Below are 16,343 nucleotides of genomic sequence, written 5' to 3'. Positions count from 1 at the left end.
TTACATGCATGGCTCTTTATACATGGTATTATCACCTGATAAATCTTTAACAGATTAAAAAAATATATACAAAATTAACTCCTGACCATTCGGGAAACCCTTCCAGGGCTGTCAAAAAAACCCAGGGTTTCGTGAAACCCTGGTTGAGAAAGCCTGATATATATATTGACCTGCCCGCCCCTCCCAAAATGTCCGATGATGGGCCTGGAGGGGGTGGGAAGGGGAGGAGCCCCAGATGGGTGTGTCCCTAGCTCTGCTTCTGCATGGTCGTGCCACTTCTGGGGTTTCTCGAAACCTGCAGAATGCCTCCAGGTTTTCTTGGCGGTAAAAAAGTTGACAACGGCTGGAGGAAAATAACGCTGCAGACTTCTGTAGCCCGCCCTGGCTCAGTCCTTCACGTGCGGAATCAAACCCAAGGAGACTTGTCAACACAAACAAGGCTGGCAGCTTTATTGCTCTGCCCACGGGCATCCTCGTCCGCAAGTGAGAAACTCTGGCCCGGCGGGAGTGCGGGATGCAGGGCAGGAAGATTAGCCCGGAGAAGACAGGCTCCCGCCAGAGGAGAATTACCTGCAGGTCCGACTGTCCTTTGCTCAGCTGCTTCTCCGCCACAGGCTCCCCCAGGCTCTTATTGACCCACTCCCGGGTCAGCCTGGACTTGTCCACCCCGTTCTCTTTCGGCGCTGGACCGGCGGTCGAGCTGCGGCTTCTGTTTCCTGAGCCAAGCGGCTCGGCCGCCGAAGCCGTGGGCCCGCCCCCGACGCTCCCCTGCCGCGTGCCGGCATCGAGCTCCCGACAGTCCGCCATGTCGTGGCACGGCACCCTGCCGTCCAGGCTCTGCGAGCGCTTCCTGTCCTCCGGCAAGACCCGGCTTCTCCGGGAGGCCCTGCCTCTCTGCGGGGCCTTCCCGTCAAACTTGTTGATCAGGGCGTCCACCGACGACAGCGGCTTGGTGTCGATGTCGCCCCCGCCGCCGCCGCCGCTGCCCTTGTTGGCTGGCGGGGTCGAGGGCGGAGACGGCTCCTCCGCTTCCAGCAGCGGCTGCTTGCCGATGGGCCGCAAGCCGGAGACGCTGCCGGCTTCGTCTCTCGGGCTGGGCGCTCTTCTGCCGGAGAGGTTCGTCATGCTGGCGCTCCGGCCGGTTCCCCCCGCGGGGGGTGGCGGGGGAGCGTGGACGGGCTGAGCGCTAGGAGGGCTGGGCCTGCGGGGCTCCTCCGAATCGGGGCTCAGCAAGGAGCTGTGGGACTGAGTCCTACGCAGCTGATCCCCGAAGGACTTTTTGTGGGGTAACGTCCTGTAGCTGCCGCCGCCGCCGCCCCCCCTGGGGAGGGGGGACCCGTTGCTCTGACCAGAGGAGGCCGTCTCCGAGCTGTCTGGTTTCGGCACCCTGGCGTGGCGCCTCGGGCCTTGCTCCTCGTCGGAGGTGCTGTACTGGGAGCTGTAGCGGGAGAGTTTTGCCGCGTAGGGGTTCTCCGGGAGATCCGAGTCCGAGCTGATGGACCCCGAGGCTTCCTTGGAGGACGAGGCGGCGCCGGGAGAGCCCGGGAAGGGCTCCTCGGGCAGCTGGTTCCGGGCCGGGGCTCCGTACTTGCTCTCGCCTTTGATTTGCACCCCGAAAGAGTCCCCGCCTTTCTCCCCGCTGTTGAGGACCACAAACGGCTGCCCGTCTATGCCCTGCACCCGTACGGCCACCCCGTAAGAACCCGGCCGGGCGACCTTGGGGCGGATCTTTTGGGACCTGTTGGGCTCCTTCAGGTCGTCGATGAACCGGATCTGAACCCCGTAGTCGATGGGGCTGGGCTTCTCGGCCATGACGCCGTTCACCGGGGGGTCCATTCCCCGCAGGACGGAGTTCTGAAAGGGTCCTGCAAAAGGGGAGAGAGAGAGAGAGAGATGTCACACGCGGGGGATAACGCCACCCCACCGGGAATGCGAGAGCATGCCTGGAGCAGAAGGGGCAAAGGACAGTTAGCCTAATGCAGGGGTAGTCAAACTGCGGCCCTCCAGATGTCCGTGGACCACAATTCCCAGAAGCCCCTGCCAGCAAATGCTGGCAGGGGCTCCTGGGAATTGTAGTCCACGGACATCTGGAGGGCCGCAGTTTGACTACTCCTGGCCTAATGTGTGGAGCTCTGCTCTCCAGGCAGCAGATGCAGAATTCACGTGGAGCAGGTGGCCAGCCAGCGACGGGAGAGACAGCCGGCTGGCCCGCCTTACAGGGGTGGACAAAGTCTTTAGAAAACTGTTCATTCTAAAGGATACAAAATGGAAAAGAGTGGTTGGGTTCAAAATCTGGTGGGGAAAGGGCGAAACCAAACACAGGGACGAGACACACGGCACAGAAGTTTTCAACTAAACAGCGTCATATCACCTGATAAATGCTAAAAAAAGTCAATAAACTCTAATGTTTATTAAATAAATTAACTGAATAAATTAAATACATTTTAATGTGTACTGCATTTTAATTTAATGTTAATAAAATGTAATGGGGGCCGGCTACTGTCTAACCATTGATACATTTTAATGTTTGACTGTTCTTTCGTGAGCTGTCTCGAGCCGGTACCTTGAGCCGGGAGAGGCGGGATATAAATCTTAAAATAAATAAATATATTAAAAATGAATTAACTCGGGGGATCCTTCCAAGATGGCGGAGGACTGACATCCTCCTTGGAAAACTCTCAGATAAGCTAGTCTTATTCTATTATTTTCCTACAGTTTTTATTAGTGGAGTCTTGTCCATCTACTCATTTTATTTTCCTTTTTTACTCTACTCCTCTAATTGCCGTTTATCTTATCTAAGCTGTCTGACTATGCCAATGAAAGCTAAAAAAACTCCCACCCAATCCGGAAACCCTTCCGGGTCCTGAGAAAAGCCTGAGCTACGGATACCCATTTTCCATTCCTGGCTTAGCTCCCTGAAGGACCTTGGGCCAGGCACTCGGTCGGCCTGCCCTACCTGAAAGGGTTGTTGTAAGGATGGAGGAGAAGAGAACGTCACCTGATTTGGGTCCCCGCTGGAGAAGAAAGGGAGTAAATAAACAAACCTCAACTCAACCTTCCCACCAACCCGTAAGGGTACGTCTGCATTTATTGTTCCAAGGAGCGAAAGGCCGAAACCAAAAAGCCTTGGAGGAGGAGAGGAGATTAAGAACCGCTTAGTCCGTTCACAGAAAAGGTCAACAGAGTTCTGGAGTTCTTGCAAAATTTGTGCGGGCCACGCTCAACGGAGCCTCTGAAAATTCTGTTTTGGACCGGGGAGAAAGGAGATTGCCAAACACTGACCATCCACCCCCTTCCCCTCCATCATGGGGACGGCTCCCCCATCCCTCCCATCAGGCCCCAACCGCTAGACAAATTTGGAGAGGGAACAAAACCTACTGAGCTGAGCGGAGCGCGGCCTGCCTTAATTCTGCTTTTAAAAGTTTTTTTTAAAAGCACTCCTGGAATGCTGCATTTACACGGGGCTTATTTCTGCTCAGCGGTGGCCACAAAGACAAACTTTAACCCCTACAGCACAGGCGGAAAAGCTAGACTGGCCATTCCTTTTCAGAAGGGGAGCCAGACATATATGCGGGCTAAGCTGAAGAAGCAAAGATTTGCTAGATTACAACCTGGAAACCATCTCCACGGGCAAAAGTCTGAGAGGGGCAGCGGTGCCTACTTCTGGAAAAACACGACGCCCAAGAAAGGAAGAGCTGGCCGGCCACACGCTGCAGAAAAGACTTTGGCAAACCTTGGAGAACAGCTTTAGGATGCTTTGGGCTGATCCTGCGTTGAGCAGGGGGTTGGACTAGATGGCCTTCATGGCCCCTTCCCACTCTAGGATTCTAGGAGTCTATCTGTGCTTGATCCCAGTAGCGCTCTGGAAGGATACGAATGGGCTCTCTGCACATCTTTCCGGGACCTTTTACTGGTTTATTAATGTTATATTGGTAGTCCACCTTTCTCGTAAGGGGCTCCAGGCGGATTACGCAGGGTGATCGCCTAAATGGGACATTCGACAACCAGCACGTTACGCGATGAGAAGTCTGGAACCACCAAGAAACCACTGAAGTATTCACGTGACGCATTAAGGCGGACAGAAATGACACTAATTCTGCTGTTTGTTTTCCACACTGCTAGCCTATTCCCCGTGCGGAAAAGAACATTGGAATCGTTTTGCATATTCTGCAGGAGGCCAGGAAACTGGGAGCGATGGAACATTTGCAGAACTTTGCACTGTGGGTTACTTCGTTTTTAAGGCTCAAACAACAGGAAGGTTGGAAATAGGAGTTTATAGGATCCTAGGGTGGGAAGGTGCCATAGAGGCCATCTAGTCCACCCCTGCTCAGTGCAGGATCAGCCTCCAGCATCCAGGAGAAGGATCTGTCCAGCCGCTGCTTGGAGATGGCCAGTGAGGGGGAGCTCCCCTCCTCCTTAGGCAGCCCATTCCACTGCTGAACTAGACTCCTAGAATCCCAGAGTGGGAAGGGGCCATGGAGGCCATCTAGTCCCACCCCCTGCTCAATGGAGGATCAGCCTCCAGCATCCAGGAGAAGGATCTGTCCAGCCACTGCTTGGAGACGGCCAGTGAGGGGGAGCTCCCCACCTCCTTAGGCAGCCCCTTCCACTGCTGAACTAGACTCCTAGAACCCTAGAGTGGGAAGGGGCCACACAGGCCATCTAGTCCACCCCCTCCTCAGTGCAGGATCAGCCTCAAGCATCCAGGAGAAGGATCTGTCCAGCCACTGCTTGAAGACGGCCAGTGAGGGGGAGCTCCCCACCTCCTTAGGCAGCCCCTTCCACTGCTGAACTAGACTCCTAGAATCCTAGAGTGGGAAGGGGCCATGCAGGCCATCTAGTCCACCCCCTCCTCAGTGCAGGATCAGCCTCAAGCATCCAGGAGAAGGATCTGTCCAGACACGGCTTGCAGACCGCTTGTAAGGGGAGCTACTTGCAAACTCGGATATTCCAAGTGTGTTAGGCCAAAGGATTAAAAATAAGAAAGCAAAAATTATAGGTTCTGCCTAGAAGGAGAGGAAGCTACAAGGAGGAAAGTTCATCCATTATACGTAATACGAACACAAGAGAAGCCATCTTGGATCAGGCCAACGGCCCCTCCAGTCCAACACTCTGTATCTCAGTGGCCAAAACCCAGGAGCCATCAGGAGGTCCACCAACAGGTCCAAAACTCAAAAAGCCCTCCCACTGCATCCCACACCCCAAGCACCTAGAAGACAGAGCACCCCTGCCCCAGACATAAGAGAAGCCATGTTGGGTCAGGCCAAAGGACCATCCAGTCCAACACTCTGTGTCACATGGTGGCCAAAACCCAGGGGCCTTCAGGAGGTCCACCAGCAGGGCCAGAACTCCAGAAGTCCTCCCACTCTTGGCCCCCCAAGCACCAAGAAGACAGAGCCTCCTGCCCCCAGTTCCATATCTACCCAGTGGCTGCCGCCCGTGGATATTCCGTGGTCTCCACTGCCCCAGAAACCACCTGTGTACACCGCAAAGTTCAAACACATGTCTCCAAAAAAAATCCTCACCACAAAACCCACAAGCCTACTTGTCCGAACACAGCAGGGATATTTGCTCTTAGCACACTGCCAGCTTGGGGCTGGACAAGGGAGAACGACTGTGCCCTTCTTCAGTTTGCAGGACATTTTCTTCACCAGTCGCCTGGGAATGATTCCTGCTCGCCCCAGGGACTGTGGTTTACAAGCCTGATCCAAAGTCATGGAACATGCGCTGGATCGCCTCATTTGCAGGGGGCTCCCTCGAAAGCGTTAGTCGAAGAATGCACGCAGCCACCAGCGCACATGTGACACACACAGGTTGTGAAAGATGCAAGTTGCACAAACTTTTGCCACCTAGCTCAGACAGCCAGAAGCAGCCTGCCTCTGTCTGTCGCTCTAGCACGCACACACAAGGCTCTCTATGCCAGTGAAATCTTCCCAGGGAGGAGAGGTGAGACCCTGAATGTTTTAAGCCAGTTTCGAAGGGCAGCTACGCAGGTCTACAGGAGAGCAGCTAGATTCGAATCCAGGACCACCTTAGAGACGAACAAGATTTTGGGGGCGTAAGCGTTCGAGAGCCAAAGCTCTGCTTTGGCTCTCGAAAGCTTATGCCCCCAAAATCTTGCTGGTTTCTAAGGTGGTCCTGGATTCGAATCTAAATATTAAGGTCTTTAAACCTCAGGTTTCCTCTCCGACTTAAGCAAGGTGGGCATTTTAGGAGGGGCTCTTCCTGAATCCCTGCTTGTACAAGCTGATCATGACTACTGATCCTTGAGCAATGGAAGGGAGGATCCCGAGGGAGCCTGCCTGGTTTCAATGTCTCGATGGAAAGCTCATAGAATCATAGAGTTGGAAGGGACCTCCTGGGTCATCTAGTCCAACCCCCTGCACTATGCAGGACACTCACAACCCTATCGCTCATCCACTGTCACCTGCCACCCCCTTGAGCCTTCACAGAATCAGCCTCTCTGTCAGATGGAGATCCAGCCTCTGCTTAAAAATCTTCAAAGATGGAGAACCCACCACCTCCCAAGGAAGCCTGTTCCACTGAGGAACCCTTCTAACTGTCAGAAACTTCTTCCGGATGTTTAGACAGAATTTAGAATCATAGACTTGGAAGGGACCTTTTAAATACTTGGAGGTGGTTATCAGATCCCCTCTCATTCGTCTCCTCTCCAGGCTCAACAGACCAAGCTCCCCCAACCTTTCCCCATACATCTTGGTCTCCAAACCTCTCCCCATCTTTGTTCCCCTCCTCTGGACACCCTCCAGTTTGTCAACATCCCTCTTCAATCGAGGTGCCCAAAACTGAACACAGGACTCCAAGTTTTAAAACAATCAAGCCGAGGCAAATGCTTGTCAGGGAGAGGCTGTTCCAACACTGTGTTCCTGGCCTGGACAGGTTTGGTAACCCATCCCGGTCACGGAACACCACGTGTAGTCTTCGCATAGGCTTTGGGACGTCCGGAGCGATCCTCCCAACGACCCTAGAAGGTAGGCCAGTTCAGCCATCATCATCATCCTGCAGATGAAGAGGTGGGCCTTGGCACTCCGCTTAAAACCCCTGGAAGCATTCCTGAGCGAAACAGGATTTGAACGTGGGACCCTAGCACTGCCCTGAGGGATCGGCCGACTCCATTTAACCCAGCATCCTGTTTCTAACAGGGGCCGTCCAGAGGGCCTTTCTGGTAGGTTCCCAAGCAGGGCATTTACTATCTGCAGTCCCCTCCCGGCTATTGGCATTCTGCCCCTGAACATGGAGGTTCTACTGTCAGCCCCCAGAGGTCAGCAATTGGCTCTCCGGTCCAGTATCCCCCACTCAAGAGTTTCTTCACAAGAGTGTAGTATAGGCAGCCACTGCTCCCTTCCTCCAGCACCTGATATTCTGAGACAGACTGCTCCTGCCCATGGAGTTTTTATTTTGCTGCTAAGCCATTGGTAGACCTCCCCTCCCTCTTTAACTACAAAAAAAGCCAGGGCAGCATTGTCGTCCGAGAAACGTACGGGAGACCCAGGTTCGAATCCCCACTCTGCCACGGATGCTCGCTGGGTGACCTTGGGCCAGCCGCACGCTCTCGGCCTAGCCTACCTCGCACGGTTGTTGTGAGGTCTGAACGCATGAGAGCAGGATGATGTAAACCACTTTGCCGGGCGGGGAAGACAGCGTACAAATGAAGCAAATAAACAACTTGTCCGACCCTTTCTATACATGATCTGTCCCCATGCCCCTTGTGGGAGTGAGTTCCAGAAGCCGCAAAGAACCGACGCCTGACTTACAACCAGCGCGTGATCGGTTTCACCGGTCGGGAGAAGGAGCAAAATGTAACAACTCTCTGCCCCCTCCTCCCCCCGGATCGTTCCCAGGCGCAGCTCCTGTCCCCTGCGCCCTCCGGCTCACGCGACCGGCCGCACCACGAAATCCGTCTTTGGGGAGACTCTACAGAGCTGCAATTCCCGTTTTATTAAAGGGAGAGAGGGAGAGAAGGATGTCGACACGCAAAGTCAGATCCCCAGGGCAGAAAGGAAGGACAGTTTTCACGACAGAGGTGCGGACGCCGGGCAATTCCGCTCCTCGCTTGGTTTCTTTTCCTTTGAGAATTATTGGCAGGACGGACGGTGATGGGGAGCAGGATGGGGAGGGTGTGTGTGTGTGCATGGGTGGGTGGACAGGGACAGGACACTGGCTCCGGATAAAACCCTGCTGCATCAGCGGGAGAAGGGGCAGGGGAGACGCCGGAGTGGAGAAGCGGCAGGCGGGGAGGGGGCTCCCGGTCTGTCACGCTGAACAAAGAGCCCCCTTCGGAGTTGGAGAGGACCAGCCCAGCAGCCTGTCCGGGCCATTCTCCCCCGCCCCCCAACGAAATGCTGCATACTCACTGCGACTGGAGAGGGGCACCATGCGGCAGGCTCCGCGGACGGAGGCGCAGGAAGAAAAAGCATCTGGCGAGGGGGAGAGAAAGGAAACTGGAAAACGGTCGCGCGGAAAGGCTTTCCCCAGAGCTGGCAGAGAGCGTCCCGGGCTCCTGCCGGTCCCCACGCTCAGAGCCCGAGAGAGGCAGGCAGGCCGGCCGTGACGTCCGGAGCGACAGGAGGAGACAAGGGCGGGTTGCCTGTCCCCAGAGGCAGGAGGGTGCATGCAGGGGGCCCGGCACATGGCCGTGGCGGATGGGATGCGCATTGGATTTGGCTCCCTGGCGATTGAGGACCGGCCCAGGACGGGCACCCAGTTCCTCTCCCTGCAACCGGCTTGGCAAAACAGGCAGATCTCCCTCCGGCAGGGAGCCGGACAATCACGCAAGATGCCCTTGGACATTTCGGCTGGCCAAAAGGCCCCCTTCCCTTCCCACCTACCTCCCACCGCAAGCACAGTTCCCGGAAAGAGACCGAAAAGGCATGCCGTGTACCTCTGGAGGCAGAGCCCGTTGGCAGAGGGGAGGGCATCGCCAGCAGCCGGGACTGGGGGCACAGAGGGTTCGCCCGCGTGAAAATCTGCTGGAGGAAGGGTGTTGTGCCTTCCGATGTTAGGGGCGAAGAGGAGAGAGAGGTTGTGAGATCCCGGCAAAACTGTTCACAGTCTCCCGAAATCCCGGCTAAGGCTTCCAGGAGGCATCAAAGCTGCCAGGGCAAGACGGCATCTCTCGTAAGGCTTGTCTGTGCCAACCACATCTCTCTCACGGCGCGCACGGCTCAGAGGAAGAGAGATCTGGCCCGTGCCAGAGGAGGGGGCGGGGGCCTTTCCCGAGAGCTCTCCGGCCACGCCAAACTTCTCCGGAATGAAAATAAAGAACGGGCGTCAGAAACTCGACCTCGGAAAAAAGATATGGTAGCTTTGGGGAAAGGGGCAGGACAGGGTGACTCGAAAGGAGGAAGCAACGAACACCTTTCCTGAGAAGGGAGGGTAGGAAGAGGAGAAGGGCTCCGGAGCTTGGAGAGAGGACAATGGAGAGGGGACACGAGAGAGGTTCGCAAGACTGTGCGTGGGACGGAGAAGGCAGAGAAAGGAGGACTACTCTCCCTTTCCCACAAGGCAAGAACTCCAGGGCACCCCACGAAATTAAAGAGCAAGAGGCTTAGGACTGATCTAAGATAGCTCTTCAAGAGCCTCTTGTGGTGCAGAGTGGTAAGGCAGCAGACATGCAGTCTGAAAGCTCTGCCCATGAGGCTGGGAGTTCGATCCCAGCAGCCGGCTCAAGGTCGACTCAGCCTTCCCTCCTTCCGAGGTCGGTAAAATGAGTACCCAGCTTCCTTGCTGGGGGGTAAACGGTAATGACTGGGGAAGGCACTGGCAAACCACCCCATATTGAGTCTGCCATGAAAACGCTGGAGGGCGTCACCCCAAGGGTCAGACATGACTCGGTGCTTGCACAGGGGATACCTGTACCTTGACCTTTACCTAAGATAGCTCTTCACCTGAAGAGTAAAAAACCCATGGAATTCAGTGCTGCAGGAAGGAGCTACAGCATAGCAAGGGGAGTGAGTAGACAACTGGAGCAGAGGTCCGTGAGTTGCTATGAGCCACAGGATCTAGATGGAACAATCTGTCCGGGGCATTGATGCTCGGTGTTTTTGGTACTTGGGGGGGGGCAACAGTGGGAGGGCTTCTGGAGTTCTGCCCCCCACTGGTGGACCTTCTGATGGCCCCTGGGTTTTGTCCACTGCATGACACAGAGAGCTGGACGGAATGGGCCATTGGCCTGATCCAACATGGCTTCTCTTCTGTTCTTGCGTCTGGGGCAGATGTTCTGTCTTCTTGGTGCTTGGGGGGCAACAGTGTGAGGGCTTCTGGCCCTGCTGGTGGACCTCCTGATGGCCCCTGGGTTTGGGCCACCATGTGACACAGTGCATTGGGTTGGATGAGCCACTGGACTGATCCAAGATGGCTTCTCTGATGTTCTTAGAGGCTATTAGCCACAAGGTATAGATGGAACACTCTGTCCGGGGCAGTGATTTTCCGACTCCTTGGGGGAGATACTGCAGAGGCGTTTCTGGAGTTCTGGCCCCACTGGAGGATCCCCGGATGGCATCTGAGTTTTGGCCACTATGGGGCACAGAAGGTTGGACTGGACGGGCCCAGTGGTCTGATCCTGCATGACTTCTCTTCTGCTCTTGTGCTGGGCTGAGACCGAACAGTGTGGGCAAAGACACTGAACACACAACAGGCACCAGGATTCGAGCCCAGAGCTTTGCAGTTCTCAACCCAGTCCCTCTGCCTTTTTGATATACCAGCTCCGTGTATATCTAGGCGAAATAAAACAGCACACAGATAGCATCAATTGACTGATAACCCAGAACCTCTCTTGGCCACCCTCACACTCTTTCAAATCAAATCAAAAATGCTTTTATTATTTATGGTGGGTTCTCCATCTTTGGAGATTTTTAAACAGAGGCGGGATGGAGAGGCTGATTCTGGGAAGGCTCAAGGGGGTGGCAGGTGACAGGATGAGCGAGAGCGTTGTGAGTGTCCTGCATATTGCGGGGGGTTGGACTAGATGACTGAGGAGGTCCCTTCCAACTCAATGATTCTTTGATTCTAAATTCCGCCTAAACCTCCGGAAGAAGTTCCTGACAGTCACAGCAGTTCCTCAGTGGAACAGGCTTCCTCAGTAGGTGGTGGGTTCTCCATCTTTGGCGATTTTTAAACAGAGGCTGGAGAGCCATCTGACGGAGAGGCTGATTCTGTGAAGGTTCAAGGGGGTGGCAGGATACAGTGGATGAACGATTGGGATGTGAGTGTCCTGCATAGTGCAGGGGGTTGGGCTAGATGACCCAGGAGGTCCCTTTCTACTCTATGATTCTATGATTCTAAATTCCTCCGGAAGAAGTTTCTGACAGTTAGAGCGGTTTCTCAGTGAAACAGGCTTCCTCGGGAGGTGGTGGTTTCTCCATCTTTGGAGATTTTTAAGCAGAGGCTGGAGAGCCATCTGACGGAGAGGCTGATTCTGTGAAGGCTCAAGGGGGTGGCAGGTGACAGTGGATGAGCGAGAGGGTTGTGAGTGTCCTGCAGAGAGCAGGGGGTTGGACTAGATGACCCAGGAGGTCCCTTCCAACTCAATGATTCTTTGATTCTAAATTCCGCCTAAACCTCCGGAAGAAGTTCCTGACAGTCAGAGCGGTTCCTCAGTGGAACAGGCTTCCTCGGGAAGTGGTGGGTTCTCCATCTTTGGAGATTTTTCAACAGAGGCTGTATCTCCATCTGACGGAGAGGCTGATTCTGTGAAGGCTCAAAGGGGTGGCAGGTGACAGTGGATGAGCGAGAGGGCGGTGAGTGTCCTGCATAGTGCAGTGGGTTGAACTAGATGACCCAGGAGGTCCCTTCCAACTCAAATGATTCTATGATTCTAAATTCCTCCGGAAGAAGTTTCTGACAGTTAGAGTGGTTTCTCAGTGGAACAGGCTTCCTTGGGAGGTGGTGGTTTCTCCATCTTTGGAGATTTTTAAGCAGAGGCTGGAGAGCCATCTGACAGAGAGGCTGATTCTGTGAAGGTTCAAGGGGGTGGCAGGTGACAGTGGATGAGCGAGAGGGTTGTGAGTGTCCTGCACAGTGCAGGGGGTTGGACTAGATGACCCAGGAGGTCCCTTCCAACTCAATGATTCTATGATTCTAAATTCCTCCGGAAGAAGTTTCTGACAGTTAGAGTGTTTCCTCAGTGGAACAGGCTTCCTCGGGAGGTGGTGGTTTCTCCATCTTTGGAAGAGGCTGATTCTGGGAAGGTTCAAGGGGGTGGCAGGTGACAGTGGGTGAGCGAGAGGGTTGTGAGTGTCCTGCACAGTGCAGGGGGTTGGACTAGATGACCCAGGAGGTCCCTTCCCATATTATTCTTTGATTTTATAATTCTAGAGTGTGGTTTTTTTAAGTGCAACCACAATTGAGGTTTCAGCAGAAAAGAGGATAAGCAGCCAGCTTATTGGACGCTTTCGGGAAACGTGGCCGAGGAGGTGATCCCTCCCCCCCTCTGCCGACCGTACGGAACACAGTTCAGCAAGGCAAGCATCGGGCAGCGGTTCTGCAGCTCCCATCCAACCATCTCTGGGTGGGTGCCAGGTGAGAATCAGTCCAGGAAGGCAGCGGATCACATGCCCCCAGGAGGTGGGCTGCGGCTGGGCCAAGGCAGGGGGAAAAGGACACTGAGGTCGATTCACACGCTCTCATTCACGCAGAAAAGCGAAGCAGGGAGGTGGGTGGTCAGGACACCTGGGAGAGATCAAGTCAGCTTTCTGGCTTGTAATGCCTTGAAGCAGGTAATTCTCCCGCGCAGCACTAGAGCACGGGTCCCTGATGCGGCGTCTGTGGGAATCGCGGCCCTCTTCTTGGAGCTGGCCACGTGTTCTAATAAAAGGGGTGGGGCCAGGTATGGCTTTGGCCCAGCAAGGATTCTGACTGGCCATTGGAGATCTGATTGGTTCGGAGGGGCATGGATTGAACTTTGACTTTTAGTATTTTTTGTTCGTTGTGTTTTCGGAGATGAAGGAAGGACAGATCTATCGGTGGCTACTAGCCACGGTGACTAAAAGGAACCTCCACTTTTGGAGGATTGTTGTTGTTGGGTGCGAAGTCGTGTCCGACCCATCGCAACCCCCTGGACAATGATCCTCCAGGCCTTCCTGTCCTCTTCCATTCCCCGGAGTCCATTTAAGTTTGCACCGACTGCTTCAGTGACTCCATCCAGCCACCTCATTCTCTGTCGTCCCCTTCTTCTTTTGCCCTCGATCGCTCCCAGCATCAGGCTCTTCTCCAGGGAGTCCTTTCTTCCTTCTCATGAGGTGGCCAAAGTACTTGAGTTTCATCTTCAGGATCTGGCCTTCTAAGGAGCAGTCAGGGCTGATCTCCTCTAGGACTGACCGGTTTGTTCGCCTTGCAGTCCAAGGGACTCGCAAGAGTCTTCTCCAGCACCAGAGTTCAAAAGCCTCAATTCTTTGACGCTCGGCCTTCCTTATGGTCCAACTTTCACAGCCATACATTGCAACTGGGAAGACCATAGCCTTGACTAAGCGCACTTTTGTTGGCAGAGTGATGTCTCTGCTTTTTAGGATGCTGTCTAGATTTGCCATAGCTTTCCTCCCCAGGAGCAAGTGTCTTTTAATTTCTTTGCTGCAGTCCCCATCTGCGATCTTGGAGCCCAGGAAAATAAAATCTGTCACTACCTCCATTTCTCCCCCATCTATTTGCCAGGAATTGAGAGGGCCGGATGCCATGATCTTAGTTTTCTTGATGTTGAGTTTCAAGCCAACTTTTGCACTCTCCTCCTTCACCCGCATCAACAGGCTCTTTAGTTCCTCTTCACTTTCTGCCATTAGAGTGGTATCATCTGCATATCTGAGGTTGTTGATATTTCTCCCTGCAATCTTGATCCCAATTTGTGACTCCTCTAATCCCGCCTTTCTCATGATATGCTCTGCATACAAATAGGCAGGGCAACAGTATGCAGCCTTGCCAAACTCCTTTCTCAATTTTGAATCAATCAGTGATTCCATGCTCGGTTCTCACTGTTGCTTCTTGACCTGCATATAAGTTTCTCAAAAGACAAATAAGATGCTCTGGTATTTCCAATCTCTTTAAGAATTTGCCACAGTTTGTTGTGCTCCACACAATCAAAGGCTTTAGCATAGTCAATGAAGCAGAAGAAGATGTTCTTTTGGAACTCCCTAGCTTTCTCCATGATCCAGTGCATGTTGGCAATTTGATCTCTGCTTCTTCGAAATCCTGCCTGTACTTCTGGAAGTTCTCAGTCCACATATTGCTGGAGCCTAGCTTGTAGGATTTTGAGCATAACTTTGCTAGCATGAGAAATGAGTGCAATAGTGCGGTAGTTTGAACATTCTTTGGCATTGCCCTTCTTTGGGATTGGAATGTAAACTGACCTTTTCCAATCCTGTGGCCATTGTTGAGTTTTCCAAATTTGCTGGCATATTGAGTGTAGCACTTTTACTCCATCGTCTTTTAAGATTTTGAATGGTTCAACTGGAATGCTGTCACCACCACTAGCTTTATTGTTGCTCAGACTTCCTAAGGCCCATTTGACCACATTCCAGGATGTCTGGCTCCCGGTCAGTAACTACCCCATCGTGGTTATCAGGGATGTTAAGCTCGCTGTTGTATAGTTCCTCTGTATAATTTTGCCACCTTTTTAAATCTCTTCTGCTTCTGTGAGGTCCCTACCATTTTGGTCACTTATCATATCCATCTTTGAATGAAACGTTCTCTTCATATCTCCAATTTTCTTGAAAAGATCTCTGGTCCTCCCCATTCTATTGTTTTTTTCTATCAGCCCCTAAAAGCAGTGCCCAGAGGCAGGACCAGGGAAAGGCCATGGCTGCAGCCTCCTTGGCCTGTAGGTAGACAAGAGAGCCAGCTTGGTATAGTGGTAAGGAGTGCAGATTTCTAATCTGGTGAGCTGGGTTCGATTCTGCATTCCCCCACATGCAGCCAGTTGGGTGACCTTGGGCTCCCCATGGTACTGATAAAGCTGTTCTGACCAAGCAGGAATATCAGGGATCTTCTCAGCCTCACCCACCTCACAGGGTTTCTGTTGGGGGGAGAGGAAAGGGAAGGCCGCTTTGAAACAACTTCGGGTAGAGAAAAGTGGCATATAAGAACCAACTCTTCTGCTTCAGTATTCTCAGGATTCTCTCAGCCTCACCTCCCTCACAGGGTGTCTGTTGTGGGGAGAGGAAAGGGAAGATGATTGTAAGCCGCTTTGAGACTCCTTCAGATAGAGAAAAGCGGCATATAAGAACCGCTTGTCTGTTGTGGGGAGAGGAAAGGGAAGGCGAATGCAAGACGCTTAGAGATTCAGAGTCTGAGATTGCTGAAAACGGTGGCCAGAAACCCAGAATTAGTTCCAATGTGAAACTAGCAATTTTTGATTAAAAACAGATCCGGCAGCTTAAGAAGTGGCGTCTCAGGCTAACGGGTAAGACACTGACCCCGAAATAAGGAAAGAATCCAAAATGATAAGCACACAAGTTCTTTTTGTTCAATACTGGTCACATTTTCATGGAACAAGCAGTTCCCTCAGGGAGTGGTAAAGAAAGAAGTGCTGAATTTGATAAGAGATGCAATACGAACATTTTGTATCTTCTGCTCAATTTGTACATCAGGGCAAAAGATGCTGTTGACCTTCTGATATCCTTTTGGTAACCTCACATTTATAACCTAATATATCCCATAGCCATGAACTCAGGTCAGACCCAGGCAAATACTTCTGACGTTCTTAAGCAAGAGCTGGGTCCTCTGGACACATAAGAACACCCCAGGAGCCCTGCTGGATCAGGCCAGTGTGCATCTAGACCAGCATCCTGTCTCACATGGTGGCCAGCCAGTTCTTCAAGAGGGTGAACCACAGGGCATAGTGTCTCCTGTTCTGGATGGGGAAAGCCAGCTCCTCTGGTGAAGAAGAAGGATTGGTTCTTATATGCTGCTTTTCTCTACCCAAAGGAGTCTCAAAGGGGCTTCCAATCACCTTCCCTTTCCTCTCCCCACAACTGACACCCTGTGAGGGAGGGGAGGCTGAGAGAGCCGTGAGATTACTGAAGAAGAAGAGTTGGTTCTTAGATGCCGCTTTTCTCTACCCGAAGGAGGCTCAAAGTGGCTTACAAATGCTTTCCCTTTCCTCTCCCCACAACAGACACCCTGCAAGGGAGGGGAGGCTGAGAGAGCCCTGAGATTACTGAAGAAGAAGAAGAAGAGTTGGTTCTTAGAAGCCGCTTTTCTCTACCCGAAGGAGTCTCAAAGCGGCTTCCATTCGCCTTCCCTTTCCTCTCCCCACAACAGACACCCTGTGAGGGAGGGGAGGCTGAGAGAGCCCTGAGATTACTGATGAAGAAGAAGAGTTGGTTCTTATATGCCGC

At 53.2% G+C, this 16,343-nt stretch overlaps 1 protein-coding gene across 3 annotated transcripts in view; it reads right to left on the bottom strand.

Annotated features, from left to right (window-relative positions):
- The window catches only part of CGN (cingulin), a 91,848-nt gene that overhangs the window by 57,753 nt on the left and 17,752 nt on the right, over window positions 1-16,343 (bottom strand). For 2 of the 3 annotated variants that reach the window (XM_077320399.1, XM_077320410.1), the window contains exon 2: window positions 571-1,865. In XM_077320399.1, coding sequence (XP_077176514.1) covers window positions 571-1,836 — 1,266 coding nt within the window. In that variant the 5' untranslated portion in view covers window positions 1,837-1,865. Of the gene's footprint in view, window positions 1-570; window positions 1,866-8,372; window positions 8,824-16,343 lie in introns of those variants that run through there. The other variant, XM_077320388.1, reaches the window with a different exon arrangement.

The sequence above is a fragment of the Paroedura picta genome, chromosome 1 (genome assembly GCF_049243985.1).
Source record: "Paroedura picta isolate Pp20150507F chromosome 1, Ppicta_v3.0, whole genome shotgun sequence".
Lineage (NCBI taxonomy): Eukaryota > Metazoa > Chordata > Lepidosauria > Squamata > Gekkonidae > Paroedura > Paroedura picta.
The sequence above is the reverse complement of the archived record's forward strand: the minus strand, read 5'-3'. Positions and strand labels throughout refer to the sequence as shown.